Here is a 21,342-nt window from a genome sequence, read left to right as displayed (position 1 = left end):
CTGGACACTGTTAACTGTTCTCTCCCACTGACCCATGAGACACTTGAAGGCAAGGCTGGACCTTTTATCTTTAAACCCAGCACCTGATGTAGAGTAGTATTTGATGATGAATGAATAAATACATTAATTTATGAAATGCAATTTAATGAGGTCTAAATGTTGTTTAATAACAAATTATTAACAATATTCTGATCCATAGTAATTTGTAAATTTGTGAACTTCAATCATTTCATCTATATCAGAACTTCTTTTCATGGGTGGCAATAAAAGTAAAATCCTTATTGTTGTTCAAGTAATTGGATGCTTACACTGTTCAGACTGAAAACAGTAGTCAAGCCCGAACTTCTTATTTTCCAAACATTAAAAAATAAGTGGTAATTTTAAAAATGGTTGATGAAAATACTTTCCCATGGTTCAATTTTTCACCTAACTAGTTAGTTTGATGTCTATAGATGACCTACTCCATCGACTTCATGGAATGCCTCCTAATTTTAATATTCTAAATTGTAATCATTGGTATCAATCCCCTGGGCAAGAGGGGATGATGGGTGAGAGTGAAGAAGGAACATATCCCAAATCATGTCCTTCTCTATCATTTGATTTATATTGAGATAGAATAACTGGGAAATTTGAAACTATGACTTATCCCCAATGTCCCCAAGATTGCCCTATTGGTCGTTCTACAATCCTCCACACGTATCCTGTTTAGTCCCACTTTTATATCATCATCCATGTTTTTTCCATTCCCCTCTTCTCCATCAAGCCAAAGTCTGAAAGCCCAGCTCAATCTAACCTCTCTGACTTCTTAATCTTTCAGAGCCTCCTCTGGCTTCTGAACTGAGTGCAGTTGTTCCCAACATAGAGAACGGAGGGCTCTTATTCATTAATTCAACTAGTATTTATTGAACATCTACCGTGTGCCAGGTATCAGTTTAGGTGCCCTTGGTTCTGCTCTAGTAGTTAATATGTATTGATCAGTTGTGCCAGACTCCGTACTAGGACTTTTTTTTTTTTTTGAGCTGGGAGACAGCACCGCCAGCTTTACTGGTGATTTGCAGTTTTGTTTTGTTTTTTTTGGTTGCTCCGTGCGGCATGTGGGACCTTAGTTCCCTGACCAGGGATCGAACCCATGCCCCTGCAGTGGAAGCTCAGAGTCTTAACCACTGAACCTCTGGGGAAGTCCCCTAGGACATTTTTTTATATGCATTGATTCATTTAATGCTCTCCAAAGCTTATGAACTGGGTGCCTTTTTATCTGTGCTATGCAGATGAGGAAACAATTTAGAGAGATTAAGTCATGGGTCAAGACCACGCATAATGGTAGAATAGCGACTTGTAACCTGGTCTTTCTAATACCAACCATATTCTAAACCAGGGATTGGCAAACATTTTCTGTAAAGGACTAGATTGTAAATAGTTTAGGCTGTGTGGGTCTGTGTCACAACTATTCCACTCTATCACTGTAACACAAAAGCAGCCATCAGCAATAGATAGATGAATGAGCATGGCTGTATCCAGATAAAACCTTATTTATGAACACTGAAATTTGAATTTCCTATGACTTCTCCCATGTCACAATATATTATCCTTCTTTTGATTTTTTTCAGCCATTAAAAAATTTAAAAACCATTCTTCATGGTACAAAACAGGAGGCAATCCAGAGTTGGCTCACAGATATGCCAACCCCTGACCTAAACCAGGCCCTCCCTATAACCCTTATCTCTACTCCCTGAGGCAGCTTTGGAACCAGCCCCACTTCCAAATAAACAAGATCTGTTCAAGTTGTTTTGCGTTTTGATCTCAGTGGGACATCATCATATAAAAATGGGGCAGATGGGACACACACTTCAAAGAGAAGTCATTTCCCTGTTGGTGAGTGGTTGCCTGGGGACACACAAAGTCAAGTCAACCCCGTGTATTGGTTGAGAGCACAGACTCTGGAAACAGCCTGCCAGTGTAAATCCTGGGTCTGCAGGGTGCATATGGGCAGTTATTTAGTCTCCTTGTGCTGCTGTTTTCTCATCGATAACATGGGAATAATAATGGTACTTACCTGATAGGGTTATTATGAGACTTAATTGAGTTGATAGATATTAAACACTTGGAACAATACTTGGCACAAGGTGAACTCAATAAATGTTAGCTTGCATTTTCAAATTAATTCGAAGAGGTCTTAGGAAGAGAATTGAAATAGGAGAAAAAGGGCCTAAGTTTTAGAGTTGGGCAGTTATACATTTGAATTTCAGTTTCACACATGATGCCTTTGAAACCTTTGCATTAGCTATATATATTTGTGAACTTCTATATCCCCACCTGAAAGAGAGGAAAAACTAGTAACTATGCCATGGAGTTTTTGCAAGGATTAGATGACATGTCAAATGTGAAGTTCCTGGCATGCAGGAAGCCATCAAAAAATAGTCATTATTTTCCCAGGCCCTTTCCTTTGAGAAAAGAGAAAATAAAACCTAGGAGAGTTTATGGTGCAGGTATTGACTCGATCTATAAATAAGATATTTCTAAGAATGGTATTTTAAACTTTGTTTTCTCCCATTGATATTTCTTGTATTTTTTTAACCCAGATCATCCAAGAAGCTGAAGCCACTTACTAAAAAACTCTATTTTTATGAGAAATCGATATGGCTATTTGTTGCAAGAGTACAAGCAGTAAAGTTTAAACGAACTCAGAATCTAACATTTTAATGTGCATATATTGCAGCTATATTTAAGTCGAAGCTAAATGTGGTGTTCATTTACATTTTATGTAAGGCGTTAAACCTGACCTTTTAAATTCTATTAATTATAATAGTAAAAATAAGCATTTAGCTTATCTGACCAATGAAGCAAGAATTTCCATACACAGAATTTCCATTTCAATATAATGATATATGTGAATATGCTACATACTTCTTTTATAAGACTTAATTTTTGCCCAGATAAGTCACTTGATAGGTTTGTTGTGATTGCTTTCTGCCTGTGCTTATTAAAATGCTTGTGTCTCTTTGATGACAAAAAGTAAATTACTGATGTTTGTTTTTGTTGTGCCCAGTTGCTGTGACCCCTTACGGTTATGCGTCCAAGTTTGAGATCCACTTTGATGACAAGTTTGATGTGTCTTTCGGGAGAGAAGGCGAGACGTTGAGTCTAGGCTGCCGTGTAGTTATCACTCCTGAAATTAAACATTTCCAGCCGGAGATCCAGTGGTACCGAAATGGTGAGCCTTACTAATGAATTCTCACTAGGTTCTTATTTGGAGACGGTCACAGCCCAGGCTTGGCCCCAGAGCATGAATGTCCATAAGACTGCAGTTCTCTTTATCAGAGCTGGCAGAATCTGAACGTTAGAGGACATAACCTTTTGGATGTTACAAAAGCTTTTATACATATATCAGAGTAGCAGAACTTTCGCAATATATTTGTGGAGATTATAATTTCTTATCACCAAGTAATATAGGGAAAGGATTACAAAAAATTGTATTCTCATTTTGCAAGGTGGATGTATATCCATTTTGTAAGTTAATTTTATTTGGTAAAATAAAGCGGAGTCCAGTGAAGTCCAATGGGACTATGGAGCAGGCCCATTGGTCCCCAGGCACGGTGGGTGGTGGTCAGCATGCTCACCATGCAGTTGGCCTGAACTTCAGTGCATGTGTGGGCACCGGGCAGTCTGGGCCATCCCAAGACCATGGCTGAGACCAGGACCTGGGCCCAGAGTGAAACCAGTCATGGCAGCAGCAGCAGCAGCAACATTGCTGGACGGCGTGGCCCTAGAGGAGAAGAGGGGTCCCACGTGGGGCAGTGTGGGCGCCCACCGTGGGAGCCAAGATTGCCCATCCGCCCCCAGAATGCATATTTGTGGCATCTGCACAGATATGAGCTTCCTCGCCTGAGCACCGTGACAGGAACTGCCAGCAATCACGCAGTAAACTTTGTCCGTAAGATATTATAGAATAAAAGCATGTACATAGACATTGCAGTAAGGCACATAAGGCAGTTAGTATTCTTCAGAGTTTAGACTCTCTGGTTATGAAAACTGCCACAACATTGCAAAGCAAACATTCACAGGCTTGGAAATAAAAATTAAGTTTAAAGATTGTCACATTCAATGAAAAAGAACACTATTTTCATATGAAACTTTGGATGAAGCAGTTATTAACAAGAAAGATAATTTTTAAATTAAATTTTCCTCATAATCAAAGATACAGTGAGAGAATGCATAAACAGGCATTTGAATTATATACATATCATGAAGTCATTTTCAGTTTCTTGTATGACCACAAGTTACAGGACATGTAAGAGAAAACATTAGGATGCAATTATGTAAATTTACATTTAAAATTAAATTCAGACTTACATGAAACTATTTGTATAAAGAGTTAAATCTTTTTAGAAAAAATTGTTCCTCAAGAATTGTCAGCTCTGATTCACTTTGTTATAAAGCAGAAACTAACACACCATTGTAAAGCAATTATACTCCAATAAAGATGTTTAAAAAAAAAAAAGAATCGTCAGCTCTAGAGTACTAAAATTTATATTTTGAAATAGTTTATCATAAGATTAACCCAATGTTAACTTTATAGCACCATAACCATATAATACTATAACGTATAAAGCTGTATATTACTATGACTATGTAATACTCCTAACAGCTGCATTAATAGTTGCATCAGCAGAAAGATCCTTCTTAAAATTAAAAAAATCAAAACTAATTTATGATCTTGCATTTGCAAAGAGTAACTGATGTTGCTTTCAGTTATATCAATTTAAAATGAAGTTACTAAAAATAACTGAATTTGCAGAAAATTAAGTAAAAAATATCGTATTATCAATCAACGTATCACATTAATAAAGTATTATTTTTGTATGTAAAATTATGGCATGAAAATATTAGTTTTTGCAATTTGTATTACCCTATTATGTTTTATAAGTAATAAACTATTTTTAGAGGACAAAGCCTTATATTTTAGTACGTTGACTGTGTTTTTTTCCTCTGCTTTTTGAGCAAGGGGTCTTGTAATTTCATTTTGCACTGGGCCCTGCAGATTATGTATCTGGCCCTGGTCCCCTCACTTCTGCTCTAACATTTTAACCAATATAAACATGGCAGAATGACTCAAAGCCCTACAGACGTCCTCTAATATTCAGATAGCTTTCAATATAGAAGAAGAGGAGAGAAAGAGAATTGGGGGGAGGGAAGAGTGGAGGGGAAGGAGGAAGAAGAGAGTAATAGAGAAAGAAATCAGTTAATTTGCTTACTTTTGTTCCCCAGGGGCTCCTGTTTCTCCATCAAAATGGGTGCAAACACACTGGAGTGGAGATCGGGCAACACTAACATTTTCTCATCTCAACAAGGAAGATGAAGGTCTCTACACAATCCACGTACGAATGGGAGAATATTATGAACAATACAGCGCTTACGTCTTTGTTCGAGGTAAGACCTAGCAAAAAGCAGAACATCTGAGAATATTTAAAACACCGAGGCCATGTCAATCTATCCAAACATATTTTTGGTAAAGATGAAAGAGCCAATGTAAAAATTTAACCCTGAAGGCACCAGTTGGAATGGAAGGTGACCAGTTTCCAGACTATGTTACTGTCACTAGTGTCAGTACTTTCCTCATCTTCAATGAGCCTCCAGAGCAGTGCTCTGTAGGTGTCTGAGTAGAGAGGCTAGATCCTAGTGATGCAAAAAGCCATCTCAGTTTGAAGAAGCTACAATAAAAGAGTGATGGGGACTCACTCTTGAATATCTGTTTTGGAGAGCAAATTTATTACTTCATTCTAGGCCTTTTCTTTATAGCTTTAGTTTTAATGAACTAGGAAACAAGATGCTACAACTGAATCCTTAAGACAAACTATAACTGTTGGTTTTAGGAGTCTTTCTTTTCTCAGCCATGTCTCTAACAGGTCAGACATGTACAAGTGGGAATGTTATTTCTACATGAGATACTAGCACATCTGGAAGACGATGAACACTTCCAGGCCACAAAGGCAGTGCTCTGTGTTCTTTTACGTGATGGTCAGTCAGGTGTGGCCACACGAGGAGACAGAGGAGGGGCTCAGGAAAAGAGTGTATTATACTCATAGGTGCTAGAGAACCACCCAGGGCCACATGGGGAAGCAAAGGCACTACTGGTTGGTCAGGAGGCAGAAGAGGCAGAGGGAGAGCTTAGACCGCAGTCTGTATTGGAGTTCCCGTGGAAAAGGCATGGCAGGGTGGGGTAAACAGTTCAGGATTGGCTGGTGTGAACAACTTCAGCAGACCCTAAGCTACAGGGGTCGTGCTTAGTTGTCTGGTCCCTGGTGCTGAGATGATTAAGGCAGAGGAATATTTCCTCCTGGGGTACATGGGCCAGATGGAGGAGGTGAGCTCTGGACGGGTTAAAATTGGCTAGCCCCCAGAGATGGGGGCAGAAAATCTCTCCCCACCCAGAAAGGCTTTTAAGATGTCAAAACGTCACAATATACAGAAAATAAACACATAAACAATACAAGTAGACTTGCTAATTTTTTATCTCTTGTGCATTAAATAGAACCATAAACTCCTAGGTGTTTTGATGAGGGTGGAAATTTAGAGGTCATGTAGGTGTCCTTAACTGGGGTCCACAGACTCCCAAGGGGTCTGTGATTATAACTGTACTTCAGTATAATTAGTTTCTTTGGTAAGCTCATGTATTTTATTTTACTTTATGCATTTAAAAACATTGTTCTGAGAAGGGCCCTCTAGGTTTTCTTTACCACTTTGCCAAAGGAGTCTAAGGCACACAAAAATGTTAGGATTCCCCTTAATTTTTTTTTAATAAATTTATTTATTTACTTTTTTATTTTTGGCTGCATTGGGTCTTCGTTGCTGTGCGCGGGCTTTCTCTAGTTTCAGTGAGTGGGGGCTACTCTTCATTGCGGTGCATGGGCTTCTCATTGCAGTGGATTCTCTTGTTGCAGAGCACGGGCTCTAGGCGCGCGGGCTTCAGTAATTGTGCCACACAGCCTCAGTAGTTGTGGCGCACAGGCTTATTTGCTCTGCAGCATGTGGGATCTTCCCGGACCAGGGCTCAAACCCATGTCCCCTGCATTGGCAGGCGGGTTCTTAACCACTGCGCCACCAGGGAAATTCCTCCCCTTAATTTTAAGATGCAAAAACTAAAGCTCAGGAAAGTAACATGATTTACCAAAAGCCTCACAGTTAGAAGCAGAAGTGGGACTAGGATACAGGCCTTCTGATGGCTAACCCAGGATTTTAATTAGGGAATAGGTTAAGCTGCTGAAATGAAATTTTTTAAAAAAGTTTATTTCTGTCTTATGTCCATCAATCCAGAGGTAGGAAGGTGGTCCAGGTGGTTCTGCTCAACTCAGTCATTCAGAGTCCTGGCTCCCATCTATGTTGTTGCTCCACTGCCCCCGTGGTGCTGTCCTGTGTTCCTGTTCCAGCCTGTGGGAAGGGCAGAGATGCAGGGACGCACACATCACTTCTGCATGGTGAACACTCTACCACACATCCACAGGGAGGGAAGCTGGGCAACATGTTACCTGCAGAAGCTCAGGGGTTCTGGTACTAAAAGGAAACAGGAGAAATGGATACTGGGGAGAGACAGCAGTCTATATACCACACCAGTACTGAACAATAACAAATGATCATTGAATTCTGCTACAGGTTCGCAACTGATAAAGATGCACGAATATCTATGCCAGCTGATAAATGGGGCAGACTTCCTCTTGCACAAAAGCATTTGGGAAAAATTGGATCTTGTGAGGGGAAAAGAGGGGTAGCCCTCTGGGTCAGTTGCAGTAAAAATGGACACCCTGGAAGTTATCAGCAAGTATGTTTGTTTAAACAAAGCACCTGGATAGACCTGGCCAGATGATAACTGAAAGCAAACAGAGTCTTTGCCTCTGCTCTGTCTGACCTGAACCAAAGAGTATCTCTGATGACTCAAGAAACACTTAAGTTATGTCTTGAGAATTCCCTTTGTGGACTTTTTCTGGGAACTCTGACACAGTCCAGGGTTTCCTCAGCAACATTTCTCAGTGCCCACCTCCAGAGTCGTGGCTCTCTGCAGGTTGAGGCCAGACTTCAGATGACCAACCACAGACAGGGGGAAGGGATTGAAATTTATCATTAAGCCAGTTTTCATATCCACAAATAAGGGAAGATTCTAAAATGTATCAGATATTGATGTGAGAAGATTGAAAAGATTCATGGGGAAGACAAAATTGCAAAGACAAATTTCAGAAATCGAGTTGTGAATTTAACTTTTAGAAAAAGATTTCCCCTGTAAGTTTATTTTAAATGATATATTTTAGATTCTTTTAAAAAAATCTTTATTGAGATATAATTACACACCATAAGAGTCAACCATGCTAAGTGGACAGTGCTTTTCAGAATATTCAGAGCTGTGCACCCACCATCTACAATCCAGCTTAGTACATCCCCTTCACCCCAAAGAGACTTCTTGTGCCCCTTCCCCACTCCCATCCCCAGTCTAGCCCCCAGACAGCCACTAATCTACTCCCTGCCTCTATAAACTGTCTTTTCTGAACATTTCTGGATATAATATGTGATCTTCTACTTTTGTCTTTTTTCATTGAGCCTATGTTTTGAGGTTTTTATGTTGGTACTTTGTTCCTTTTTATTGCTGACTAATATTGCACTGTATGGATATGCCTCATTTTGTGTGTCCATTCACCAGTTGATGGACAGTTGGATTGTTTCCACTCTCTGACTGCTACGAATAATGCTGCTATGAACATTTGTGTTCCTATTCATGGACCTAGGTTTTCACTTCTCTTGGGTAGATAGCTACGAGTGGAACTGCTGGGTCGTATGTTAACTTTGTGTTTAACTTTTTGAGAAACCGCCAAAGTGTTTTAAGTGACATTTTATGGTGTTTTTTATTTTAAACTTTGAGCTGCATGAGGCCATTTCAATGCATTTTTTAGAGCTCTGGTATTTTGCTGCTTAGAAAATAGCTTCTGAACCAGAATGATCAGTGTAGAAAGCACCATATGTCTGCAGAAACACATTCCAGAGCTGTACATATTTGGCCAGTTTTTTATTACATACATAATATGTGTTCTTTCTGAAAAACTAGATAATATAAATAAGAAAAAAAGAAAAGCCATCGTAAGTCTAACATCCAGAGATACCTGAAGTTATCATTTTATCACATATTCTTCTAGACTTTTATATATTCTTTCCTGCCCTTCCTACACACATGGCAGGGAGGAAAGAAAGATGATACAGTGATAAAGGATGGAATATAAATGTCATGAAAAAAGAATTACAAATGAAAAATAAATTATGAAAAAGTTTTCACTAGTAATCAAAGCAATAAAATTAATCTATCACACTGAAAAGATTTACAAGGTTTTAAAATCCACTGGGATGAAGGAATGGAGGGGCCAGCACTCCCACACATTGCTGGTGAGTGTAGATCGGTTTAGCTTTGCTCAGGGTGTTTTGCCACTATGTATCAACAGTGCGCATTTCCCAACGATTCTCGTTCTGGGAATTTAAGTGGACAAAGCTGAAAAAAATGTTTGTTTGGGGGAAAATATGGAAGGAATCTAGATATCCACCAATGGGAACTGAAAATAAAGTATAATAGATATTCCATATAAACACACAAATACTGCACAGTAATGAAAACTAATGATGTATACTTACTAATATGAAAATATATTAAAAAAAACCCAGTTTACGTGAAACTATATAGTCCAATCCCACTTTTATTTAAAAAACAATCACTTTTTTAAAAAATTGGAGTATAGTTGATTTACATTGTTGTGAAAAACATTACTTTTGAGTTTATAAATATAGGGAAAAAAATCTAGGCAAATTCTTAGTATTAGTAATCTCTGAGTTATGGAATTAAGAGGGATTCTAACATGTATTTTTTATTACATATATGTTACAAGAAGACACTACTTTTATAATAAAGATAAACAATAAAATTACTTACATTTTGATAAAAGTTATTAAATAGCCTGTGTCAGACGTCAGAATATAAAGAGTAGCAGGCTAATCTTTGGCCTAATTAATCAAAGATACAAAAAGTTTGACTATTTGGAGGGTTGGGAGAAGGGCAGAGGCTAAGAAGAGGATTGACGTTGCCCACGTGGGTACTGTGGGCCAGACGCTCTGTAGCAGCTGCTGGGAGCCAAGAGCACAAGTGTGAAGCAATACAGCATGGTATTTGGATTTGGCTTCCAGCAGCTGCTATACAGAACCGTGTTTTGAAAGATTGTCAAGTCCACATGGCAAATGGCATATTCCAAGCAATTTTATAGAAATGCTGAGAAATGGCTCCCTAAATGTCTGCTCTCTGCCAGGCTCTGTTACATACAATGGATTTATCTATCAACACCAACGTTGCTGGTTGTTACATTATGGGCTTTTTGCTAAAAAGGGACATGGCTAGAGGTTGCCAGCTGTCCCCCTCGCAGCTGAGCAGCTACTAGGTCTGTTAACTTCAGCATCTCCACCTCCATCCTAGCTCTGCTCCACCTTCACCATCAGCAGACCTTTTCCCCACCATCCAGTGCTCTGAAAGCCTAAAAGGAAAAAAGTTTCTCCCCACCAAAATGCCCATTTGCCGTTGTGTGGCATGCAGGAATTCTGCATTGTTTTAGGCATGATGATTTGGTTACACTCTCCTATAGCACTTATGCAGGAGATATTATCCTGCAGGTTCATGGGTTCATGCCGGTTCATGGGGCAAGAAACAGAATGTTCAAAACCAAACTGATTTAAGATCTTCACAGACAATGCACAGCCCTGTTAGCAAATGTTTCAGTAACTTATAAGAGTTACAGAAGAGTAGATCATAGGAAAAGAAAGTGTTTATTATTCAGTCAACAAGAGTGTATTCGCTGGGTGAGTGGCTCCTACATGTCTCAGCCTCCTCTCCTACTAATTCCGGTTGTTAAAGGGTTGACCAGATGTCAAGTGGAATTGGCAAATGTGGTTCCCCTCCCCTTGGGACTGTGACTCTTATCTTAATCATTTTCACTTAAAAGGCTACTATGGGGTTATTTTCATTCCCCTTCCTTTCCTCCTAAAAACACCCCTGTGTTACTAATTTATCTGTGCATACACTGCTGAGGGGACCCACTGTCAGAGGATCCCGTTTCATGAACAGTCACTGAACTCTGTTTCTTGTATAGTCTTGGACTTTTACTAAACTCAGATAAACTAAGCTCACATGTGGCTATTTCATCAGAGTTACTTTCGCAAGGATCTTCAGCTTGGGAACAAACATTTAATTAAAATGAATGTTTTTGTTTCTCTTCCAAAATGGTGGTCCCAGCATAGGGATGGGCAAAGCTTCTTGGTTCTTCTTCTCTTGTGGATGTATCTAGAAGGTAACAGAAGGGGCTGTTTGTTCCCCTTTGGAGCCGTTCATAGTTTCCGAGTAACACTGCACAATAATTATCTTAAGAACAGACTTCCTGACATAACTTACATCAGACTTTTCTGATAGCAGTCCTCAACATGTCCTTATTTATTTTCTTTTAGAACATTTTGGGCAGGCAAGGGCCATGAGGCAGAGGTCATGGGTCCTTTTCAGAGCCCTTCCTAGTGTAATGTTCCTTGTACTGATGGTGAAAAGCACACATTGTTATTTTGGTAAGCAAATTACAAAATTGAAGATTGCTCGACTGGGGCCAAAGATATAGCCACTGCGGTGGTGTGGTAAGAAATGTCTGCACTAAGACCTTGGCCTTTGGGGCTGACAGAGCACATCTGAGAGGGTTAACAGGATCCTTCTGTATCCCCACAGATGCTGATGCAGAGATTGAAGGAGCCCCAGCCTCTCCCTTGGATGTGGTGTCCTTGGATGCCAACAAAGATTATATCATCATCTCTTGGAAACAGCCGGCTGTGGATGGAGGGAGTCCTATTCTGGGATATTTTATTGATAAGTTAGTACTTAGTCTAACTTCAGTTAGAGTGATTTGGCCATAGAGACACATGCTTGATTTCTCCCACCATTTCTAGGTGAAGTGTTTTCTTTACTGGTCTCCTCTCCCTCTTTTCTCTGTGTCTCTGTCTCTGTCTGGTGTGTATGTATATATATATATATATGTATATACACATACCTACCTGTTTACCTAAATTCCAAAGATAATCCTTGAATTGTACTACCAACCCAAGTCAGTAATTTGGCGAGAATATTATGAATTTGTTCACCTAATAGAGGCCACTTTAGAAATGAAATAGCTGGTATTCAATATGCTTAATGTCCATATTATTAGTATGTCAGTAATTTAAGAATATTAAGTAATTTAAAGAATAGTACTCTAAGAATACTAAGAAAATCTCATTTACATCACAGGATTCAAGTTTGACAAAGAAATAACAAATATCCATAGTATTAAACTGTTTTATCTACAAATCGTTGCTGTTTACATTCTCCAAAGCTTAGGGGCTTTATATTTATAGTAAATGGGTCTTACATATGAATTATCCAGTGAGCTTGGCCAATTTAGAAACAAATTTAGATTATTGACCTAAATACATTATTGTCTGACTTAGTTTCTTTTCAGATAGTTGCTCCAATTCTCTTCCGTTTTTGAGTAATAAACCCTGACTGTAAAAACCACTAGGGGCAGATAATCTATGCCGCTGTAGTATGACAGGTTTGTACCAAGGTGGATTAAACTTAATATTTATAGCAGTAAGTTAGTATATGCCTACTGGGCTCAGTACCAACCAGAGAAATATTTATGATAGATTATACTTTATTTAACTGTACACTAAATGTTTCCAAGTTATTTCATCATTGAATAATGATGAACTGTGAAGTTTTAGATATATTCTTTAAAAAAAAATATGCATCTGTATTTTAATTAAAAACATAACTATCTACCTTTGTAAAAGTATCCCTCTATGTAAATGCACCGTTCTTTACAAATCTAGTAAGATTCTTTTTTTTTTGAATTTTATTTTATTTATTTTTTATACAGCAGGTTCTTATTAGTTCTCTATTTTGTACATATTAATGTATATATGTCAATCCCAATCTCCCAATTCATCCCAACACCACCACCCACCCCGCCATTTTCCCCCTTTGGTGTCCATATGTTTGTTCTCTGCATCTGTGTCTCTATTTATGCCCTGCAAACTGGTTTATCTGTACCATTTTTCTAGGTTCCACATATATGCGTTAATATACGGTATTTGTTTGTCCCTTTCTGACTTACTTCACTCTGTATGACAGTCTCTAGGTCCATCCACGTCTCTACAAATGACCCAATTTCGTTCCTTTTTATGGCTGAGTCATATTCCAATGTATATATGTACCACATCTTCCTTATCCATTCGTCTGTCGATGGGCATTTAGGTTGCTTCCATGACCTGGCTATTGTAAATAGGGCTACAGTGAACATTGGGGTGCATGTGTCTTTTTGAATGATGGTTTTCTCTGGGTATACGCCCAGTAGTGGGATTGCTGGGTCATATGATAATGATATTTTTCGTTTTTTAAGGAACCTCCATACTGTTCTCCATAGTGGCTGTATCAATTTACATTCCCACCAACAGCACAAGAGGGTTCCCTTTTCTCCACACCCTCTCCAGCATTTGTTATTTGTAGATTTTCTGATGATGCCCATTCTAACTCGTGTGAGGTGATACCTCATTGTAGTTTTGATGTGCATTTCTCTAATAATTAGTGATGTTGAGCAGCTTTTCATGTGCTTCTTGGCCATCTGTATGTCTTCTTTGGAGAAATGTCTGTTTAGGACTTCTGCCCATTTTTGGATTGGGTTGTTTGTTTTTTTAATATTGAGCTGCATGAGCTGTTTATAGATTTTGGAGATTAACCCTTTGTCCGTTGATTCGTTTGCAAATATTTTCTCCCATTCTGAGGGCTGTCTTTTCGTCTTGTTTGTAGTTTCCTTTGCTTTGCAGAAGCTTTTAAGTTTCATTAGGTCCCATTTGTTTATTTTTGTTTTTATTTCCATTACTTTAGGAGATGGATCAAAAAAGATCTTACTGTGATTTATGTCAAAGAGTGTCCTTCCTATGTTTTCCTCTAAGAGTTTTATAGTGTCCGGTCTTACATTTAGGTCTTTAATCCATTTTGAGTTTATTTTTGTGTATGGTGTTAGGGAGTGTTCTAATTTCATTCTTATACATGTAGCTGTCCAGTTTTCCCAGCACCACTTATTGAAGAGACTGTCTTTTCTCCATTGTGTATCCTTGCCTCCTTTGTCATAGATTAGTTGACCATAGGTGCATGGGTTTGTCTCTGGGCTTTCTATCCTGTTCCATTGATCTATATTTCTGTTTTTGTGCCAGTACCATATTATCTTGATTACTGTAGCTTTGTGGTATAGTCTGAAGTCAGGGAGTCTGATTCCTCCAGCTCTGTTTTTCTCTGTTTTGTCCATCACTCTCTCTCCCTTAGGTGTGAGGTGGGCACAGACAGCTGGTCTCAGTGCAATGACACACCTGTGAAGTTTGCTCGTTTCCCAGTCACTGGATTGATAGAAGGTCGTTCTTACATATTCCGAGTTCGAGCTGTGAACAAAACTGGAATAGGTCTCCCCTCTCGTGTTTCCGAGCCTGTGGCTGCTCTGGATCCAGCTGAGAAAGCTAGACTTAAAAGTAAGCATTTTTCATTTTTCAGGATCATCTTGAATATTTTTTATATGCCTGAAATAGATCCTATTGCAAAGTTATTTCTCCACCCTCCACTAGAGGGAGAAGAGAATAAGAAATCCTTTACTGATCAGAAAAATCCAGGGGAAAAAAAGACAAAAACAAAAAAGTATTTGTTTTTTGACTCATCTGTTCACTAAGGGCTTTATTTTATGTTATTTTTATTTGATTCAGAAAAGTTTGCCTTATTTGACTGAGTTACAGGCATTGTGTTTGAAATGAAATATGAAAACCAAAAGGCTGGAGAGCTTTTTTTTCACTTTATTAGCACAGTTCAAATATACTTTTCTTTCTGGTTCATTTTCTTAAAATTGTAAGGTAGTTTTCTTAATCTTGAATTTATCCCTTAGAGCATTAATACTCAACACTGTGAATTTCTTTATGTCAAAGGAAAAACACATTTACGACACATCGTGTCTGATCTGTACTCGGGTTTCTGTGTTAGAGTCAAAAATAATCTTTTCATATATTTAGCCTCCAAGTCTCAATGTCAAAATTGTGGTACATGGGGCTTCCCTGGTGGCGCAGTGGTTGAGAATCTGCCTGCTAATGCAGGGGACAGAGGTTCGAGCCCTGGTCTGGGAAAATCCCACATGCCGCGGAGCAACTAGGCCCGTGAGCCACAACTACTGAGCCTGCGCGTCTGGAGCCTGTGCTCTGCAACAAGAGAGGCCGCGATAGTGAGAGGCCCGCACACCACGATGAAGAGTGGCCCCCGCTTGCCACAACTAGAGAAAGCCCTCGCACAGAAACGAAGACCCAACACAGCAAAAATAAATAAAATAAATTAATAAACTCCTACCCCCAACATCTTCTTTTAAAAAAAAATATTGTGGTACATGAATTATGCTCTGCATTTGTTTCATAGGAACCAATACAGCATCCTTAATAATAGGGACCTTAAAGTGGCATTAAAAGAATTGTTGGAATTTCACATTTCAGTCTATACCAGATTTCTCAACCTTGGCCCTATTGACATTTTAGGCCAGGTAATTCTATGTTGTAGGGGGCTGTCCTGTGCATTGTAAGATGTTTAGCAGCATCCCTGGCCTCTACTCGCTAGATGCCTATGGTCCCCCCACCCCCCCCTCCCCCCCAATCCCCATCATGACAATCAAAATTGTCTCCAGACATTATCACATGTCCCTGGGGGGCAAAATCACCCTAGTTAAGGACTACTGGTCTATGCCATTTATAACATTTTCAGTGTTATTCTTGACCTTAAGTACATGTAGTGGCATCATAAAAATCTAAGTAAAATAATGTCACCTTCTCTCTGGAGACTTTTCTAATCAGGCTCCCTGATTACTCTCCAGTCACTTTTCACCCACTGTCCAACTTCTCTCCCTCTTTCCTAATTCCATCTCATACTTTCATTTACTCCTCTTTAATAAATGTCAATGAAAGTAAGATTTGTTGGGATTGGAAATGAATTATCTTGCTTATCACCTTTCTGTTTTTGCACACAGTTTGGTGAAAAGTCCCTCACTTGAAGCAGGAGTTGAATCATTCTCTCTTTCTGATGTCTTTCTGATATCACAGAAATGAATTTCCTCTTTAACTTTATACTGCCTGTCTCACTCATTTTCCTTACTCGGGATCTAAACTGCTTTCCTTTGTAAATAACACTTTCAAAATTAATGGAAAGAAATCTCTTTCGTTGAGCTTTACTGCAGGATCAGCGCCCCTCTCCCCTTTCATCTTCATTATGACATAAATAACAGCCCGGCTTACAGTTGTTCCTGAAAGGTTTCTCCCAATTAAATGCTATCTCTCAAGAAGGGTGAGAGAGCCTATGTGTTTCAGGAGATACATGGGGAACAGTGTATGAACACAGTCTGCTTACCTCGCCTGTGTCAGTACAGTTCCGGAAACGTGGAATCTAGCAGACTGTGAGTTGTTTGAGAACAGAGACTATGCCCCCTCTCCCCAAAATACCATGTGCGTGCTTGATTAAGACTCACCAAGAAGGTACATAAGTAAACTAGTAACAAACCCATTGGGGACTAATCTGGCCAGTTTACCAATTTCTCAGTGCAGCTGAACTGCATTTGTGAATGTTTCTGATTTTTGTATTTATCTCTGTCAGGTCGCCCTTCAGCACCCTGGACTGGACAGATCATTGTCACTGAGGAGGAACCGACAGGTAAAAACCACGTTTTCCCCAGATAGTATTGCCAGTGCTCTGCTATGCAGTTTGGCTTTTGTTATGAGGCTACAGTGTATATTATTTAAGTGTTTTGGAAAGAACATTCTGAAATATTTGGAGATCATGAAGTAACTTATGTTGTCAGAGAATCGCTTTTTTTTTAAAGCTTAATTGAGGTATAATGACATACACTAAACTGCATGTCTGTAAAATGAGCAATGTGATAAATTTTACATGTGCAAACACCTGTGAAACCATCACCGTGATCAAAATAATGAACATATACATCACCCCTAAATTTCCTCATACCCCTCTGTAATACCTCCCTCCTGCCCCTTCCTCATCTCCAGGCCATCACTGACATGCTTTCTGTCACTATCGTTTGTGTTGTCCACAATTTTAGATCAATGGAATCATACTCATTTTTGTCTGGTTTCTTTCACTCAGCATAATTATTCTGAGATTTATCCATATTGATGCATGTATCAGTTTATTCCAACTTATTTATACCTTCACCATTGAAACCTTCTATGAACCTCCTTGTTAAGTGTTTTTGTGGACATACACTTTCATTTCTCTTGGATAAGTACCCAGGGTTTGAATGGATAGGTCATCTGATAGATGTTTGTTTAATTTTTAAAGAAATTGCCAACTGTTTTCCAAAATGGTTGTACCATTTTACATTCCCATCTGCAGTAGTCCAGAGTTTCAGCTGCTCCACACTGTAACCAGTTCGTGGTATGGTCAGTCTTTTTAATTTTAGCCTTTCTAATTGGTGCATAGTGGTGTTTTGTACCATGGTGGTATTTCATAGTAGGTGTATAGTGGTCTTAATTTGCACTTCCCTAATACTGTTGAGCACCTTTTCATGTGCTTATTTGCCATTTTTGCATCATATTTGACATCTTTGTCAAATCCAAGTTCATTCAGATATTCTCCCTTTTTTTCTAGACATGTTATAGCATTAGCTCTTATATTTCAATCTATGATCCATTTCAAATTAATTATTTGTCTATTGTGTGGATTAAGGGTCTAAGTTATTATTATTATTTTGCATATGGCTCTCCAGTTATTTCAGCAATATCTGTTGAAAAGATTATTTTCTTCCCATCGAATTGCCTTGTCACCATTGTCCAAATCAATTGATTGTATATTTGTGGATCTATTTCTGGAATCTTTATTGGTCAATTTTATTTTCTCTACACCAGTACCACACTGTCTTGATTACTGTAGCTTTTATAAGCTTCATGTTTTTTTTAAAGCTTCACAGTTTTGCAATCAGGTAGTATAAGTCCTCTAATCTTTTTTTTTTCCCTACAGTTGTTTTGGCTGTTCTAAGTCTTTGCATTTCCATGTAGAATTTAAAATCAGCTTATCAATTTCTAAAAAAAAAAAAAAAACCCTGCTGGGATTTCATTTGAGTCTTTTATTCTTCGTGATTTTCTATCTACTCATTCTATCAATTATTTTATTTAATTATTTTATTTTATTTATTTATTTTTGGCTGCGTCGGGTCTTCGTTGCTACGCAGGCTTTCTCTAGTTGTGGCCAGCGGAGGCTACTCTTCGTTGTGGTGCGTGGGTTCCTCATTGCGGTGACTTCTCTTGTTGCAGAGCATGGTCTCTAGGCATGCGGGCTTCAGTAGTTGTGGCGTGCAGGCTCAGTAGTTGTGGTGCACGGGCTTAGTTGCTCCGCGGCATGTGGGATCTTCCCGGACCAGGGCTTGAACCTGTGTACCCTGCTTTGGCAGGCAGATTCTTAACCACTGTACCACCAGGAAGCCCCTCTATCAATTATTGTTAAAATAGTGGTGACATCTCCAACTAAATGGTGGATTTAAATGCTTCTTGTAGTTTTATCAGGTTTGGTTTCATGTGTTTTGAAGCTCTGTTATTAGATGCATAAACATTTTTATTGTCATATCCTCTTATGCACTGACCACTTTAATATTAGGAAGTGACTCATTTTATCCACGGTAATACATTTTTGCTTGGAAATCTGTTTTGTCTGGTATGAATATAATGACCCCAGCTTTCTTTTGATTAGTGTTAGCATGACATATGATTTCCTTCCTTTTACTTTTAACCTATGTGTCTTTGTATTTAAATCATGTTTCTTGTAGGCAGCATATAGTTGGGCCTTGCCTTTTTATGCAGTCTGGTAATCTTTACCTTTTAATTGGGGTGTTTGAGCTATTTACATTTCATGTGATTATTGATATGGCTGCATTTAAATCTACCATCTTGCTAGTTGTTTTCTATCCGTTCCATCTATTTGTTTGCTTTCTTTTCCCTCTTTCTACATTCTTTTGGATTAAATATCTTTTGTTATTCCATTTTATCTATGTTATCTTATTAGCTATAGTTATTTTTTTCTTTTATAGTAGTTTGGAATTTATAATATACATCATATGACAATGTACCTTCAAGTAATATTATCCTACTTCACATGTAGTATAAGAACTTACAGCAGTATCATTCCATTTACCCCTCCTAGCCATGGTGGTGTTGTTATGTATTTTATTTGTTTATATATTATAAACTCTACGATACGATGTTATTATTTTGGTTCAAACAGTCACAAAGCTTTCAAAGAAATTTTAAAAGTATGAAGAAAGTTTTCAGTATTCACTCACATTTTTACCATTTCTGTTGTTCTTTATTTCTTTGTGTAGATGTGGACTTCCATCTGATGTGATTTTCTTTCCACCTAAGGCATTTCCTTTTTTTTTTTTTAGGCATTTCCTTTAATATTTCTTGTAGTGCAGTCCTGCTGGTTATGAATTATTTTATTTTTTGTATGTTTGCGAGAGTCTGTATTTTGTCTTCATTTTTGGACTATATCCACCAGCTATAGAATTCTAGGTTGACAGTCTTTCTTTAGAGGTTGGTCCATTGTAATATAGGTCTGCACTGTAAGAATGACTGCTATCATTTTTTTTCCTGTCATTCTTATTTGTGTTTTTCTGTATGTAATGTATTTTTTTCCCATGTCTGCTTTTAAGATATTCCCTTTATCACTGGCTTTAGAAATTTGATTATGATGTGCATTTGTGTAGTTTCCTTCATATCTTGTGCTTGGCGTTTGCAAGTTCCTTGAATCTGTGCATTTATGGTTTTCATCAGATTTGGAAATTGTTTTTCACATTATTTCTTCAAATATTTTTTTTCTATACTCCCCTCTCTCTTCTCTTCTTCAGGAACTCCAATTACATGCCTCTTGAAACCAAAGCTCAGTGATGCTGTGCTCATTTTTCCTATCAGTCTTTTTTTCTTTCCGTGTTTCATTTCTTTCTGTGTTACTTTCTACTGCTATGTCATTAATTTTATTATTCTTCTCCTCTTTAGCTTCTAACCTATTGTGAATTCCAGGCAATGTATTCTTTGTAAAAGACTTTGTAGTTTTCATCTTAGAAATTAATATGTATTATTTTTATATTTTCCATGTCTTTAATTATCATCTTTAATCTTTAGCCTCTTGAACATATGGAATACATTTATAATAACCGTCTTTACGTCCTTGTTTACTAATTCTATCATTTGTGACATTTCTGGTTCTGTATCATTGATATTTCTCCTCATCATGGGTTGTATTTTCTTGCTTCTTTGCATACTTGGTGATTTTTTTTTTTTTTTTTTGGCTGTGCCTCATGGCTGTTGGGATCTTAGTTCCCTGACCAGGGATTGAACCCAGGCCCTCAGCAGTGAGAACACTAACCAATGGACCACCAGGGAATTCCCTGGTCATTTTTTTTTTAAACATCTTTATTGGAGTATAATTGCTTTACAATGGTGTGTTAGTTTCTGCCTTATAACAAAGTGAATCAGTTATACATATACATATGTTCCCATATCTCTTCCCTCTTGCATCTTTCTCCCTCCCACCCTCCCTATTCCACCCCTCTAGGTGGTCACAAAGCACCGAGCTGATCTCCCTGTGCTATGCGGCTGCTTCCCACTAGCTAGCTATTTTACGTTTGGTAGTGTATATATGTCCATGCCACTCTCTCACTTTGTCACAGCTTACCCTTCTCCCTCCCCATATCCTCAAGTCCATTCTCTAGTAGGTCTGTGTCTTTATTCCTGTCTTACCCCTAGGTTCTTCATGACATTTTTTTTCTTAAATTCCATATATATGTGTTAGCATATGGTATTTGTCTTTCTCTTTCTGACTTACTTCACTCTGTGTGACAGACTCTAGGTCCATCCACCTCATTACAAATAGCTCAATTTCGTTTCTTTTTATGGCTGAGTAATATTCCATTGTATATATGTGCCACATCTTCTTTATCCATTCATCTGATGATGGACACTTAGGTTGTTTCCATCTCCTGGCTATTGTAAATAGAGCTGCAATGAACATTTTGGTACATGACTCTTTTTGAATTTTGGTTTTCTCAGGGTATATGCCCAGTAGTGGGATTGCTGGGTCATATGGTAGTTCTATTTTTAGTTTTGTAAGGAACCTCCATACTGTTCTCCATAGTGGCTGTACCAATTCACATTTCCACCAGCAGTGCAAGAGTGTTCCCT

The 21,342-nt window shown here is 38.3% G+C and overlaps 1 protein-coding gene across 1 annotated transcript in view; it reads left to right on the top strand.

The window, feature by feature from the left end:
* The window catches only part of MYOM1 (myomesin 1), a 161,178-nt gene that overhangs the window by 63,861 nt on the left and 75,975 nt on the right, over nucleotides 1-21,342 (top strand). The window contains exons 12-16 of the mRNA XM_082852834.1: nucleotides 3,047-3,211; nucleotides 5,266-5,427; nucleotides 11,777-11,918; nucleotides 14,408-14,607; nucleotides 16,751-16,807. Of these exons, the coding sequence (XP_082708960.1) occupies nucleotides 3,047-3,211; nucleotides 5,266-5,427; nucleotides 11,777-11,918; nucleotides 14,408-14,607; nucleotides 16,751-16,807 (726 nt within the window). The remainder of the gene's footprint in view (nucleotides 1-3,046; nucleotides 3,212-5,265; nucleotides 5,428-11,776; nucleotides 11,919-14,407; nucleotides 14,608-16,750; nucleotides 16,808-21,342) is intronic.

The sequence above is a fragment of the Leucopleurus acutus genome, assembly GCF_964270905.1.
Source record: "Leucopleurus acutus genome assembly, chromosome: 13".
Classification (NCBI taxonomy): Eukaryota; Metazoa; Chordata; class Mammalia; order Artiodactyla; family Delphinidae; genus Leucopleurus; species Leucopleurus acutus.
This window is presented reverse-complemented; position numbering and strand designations above follow the sequence as displayed.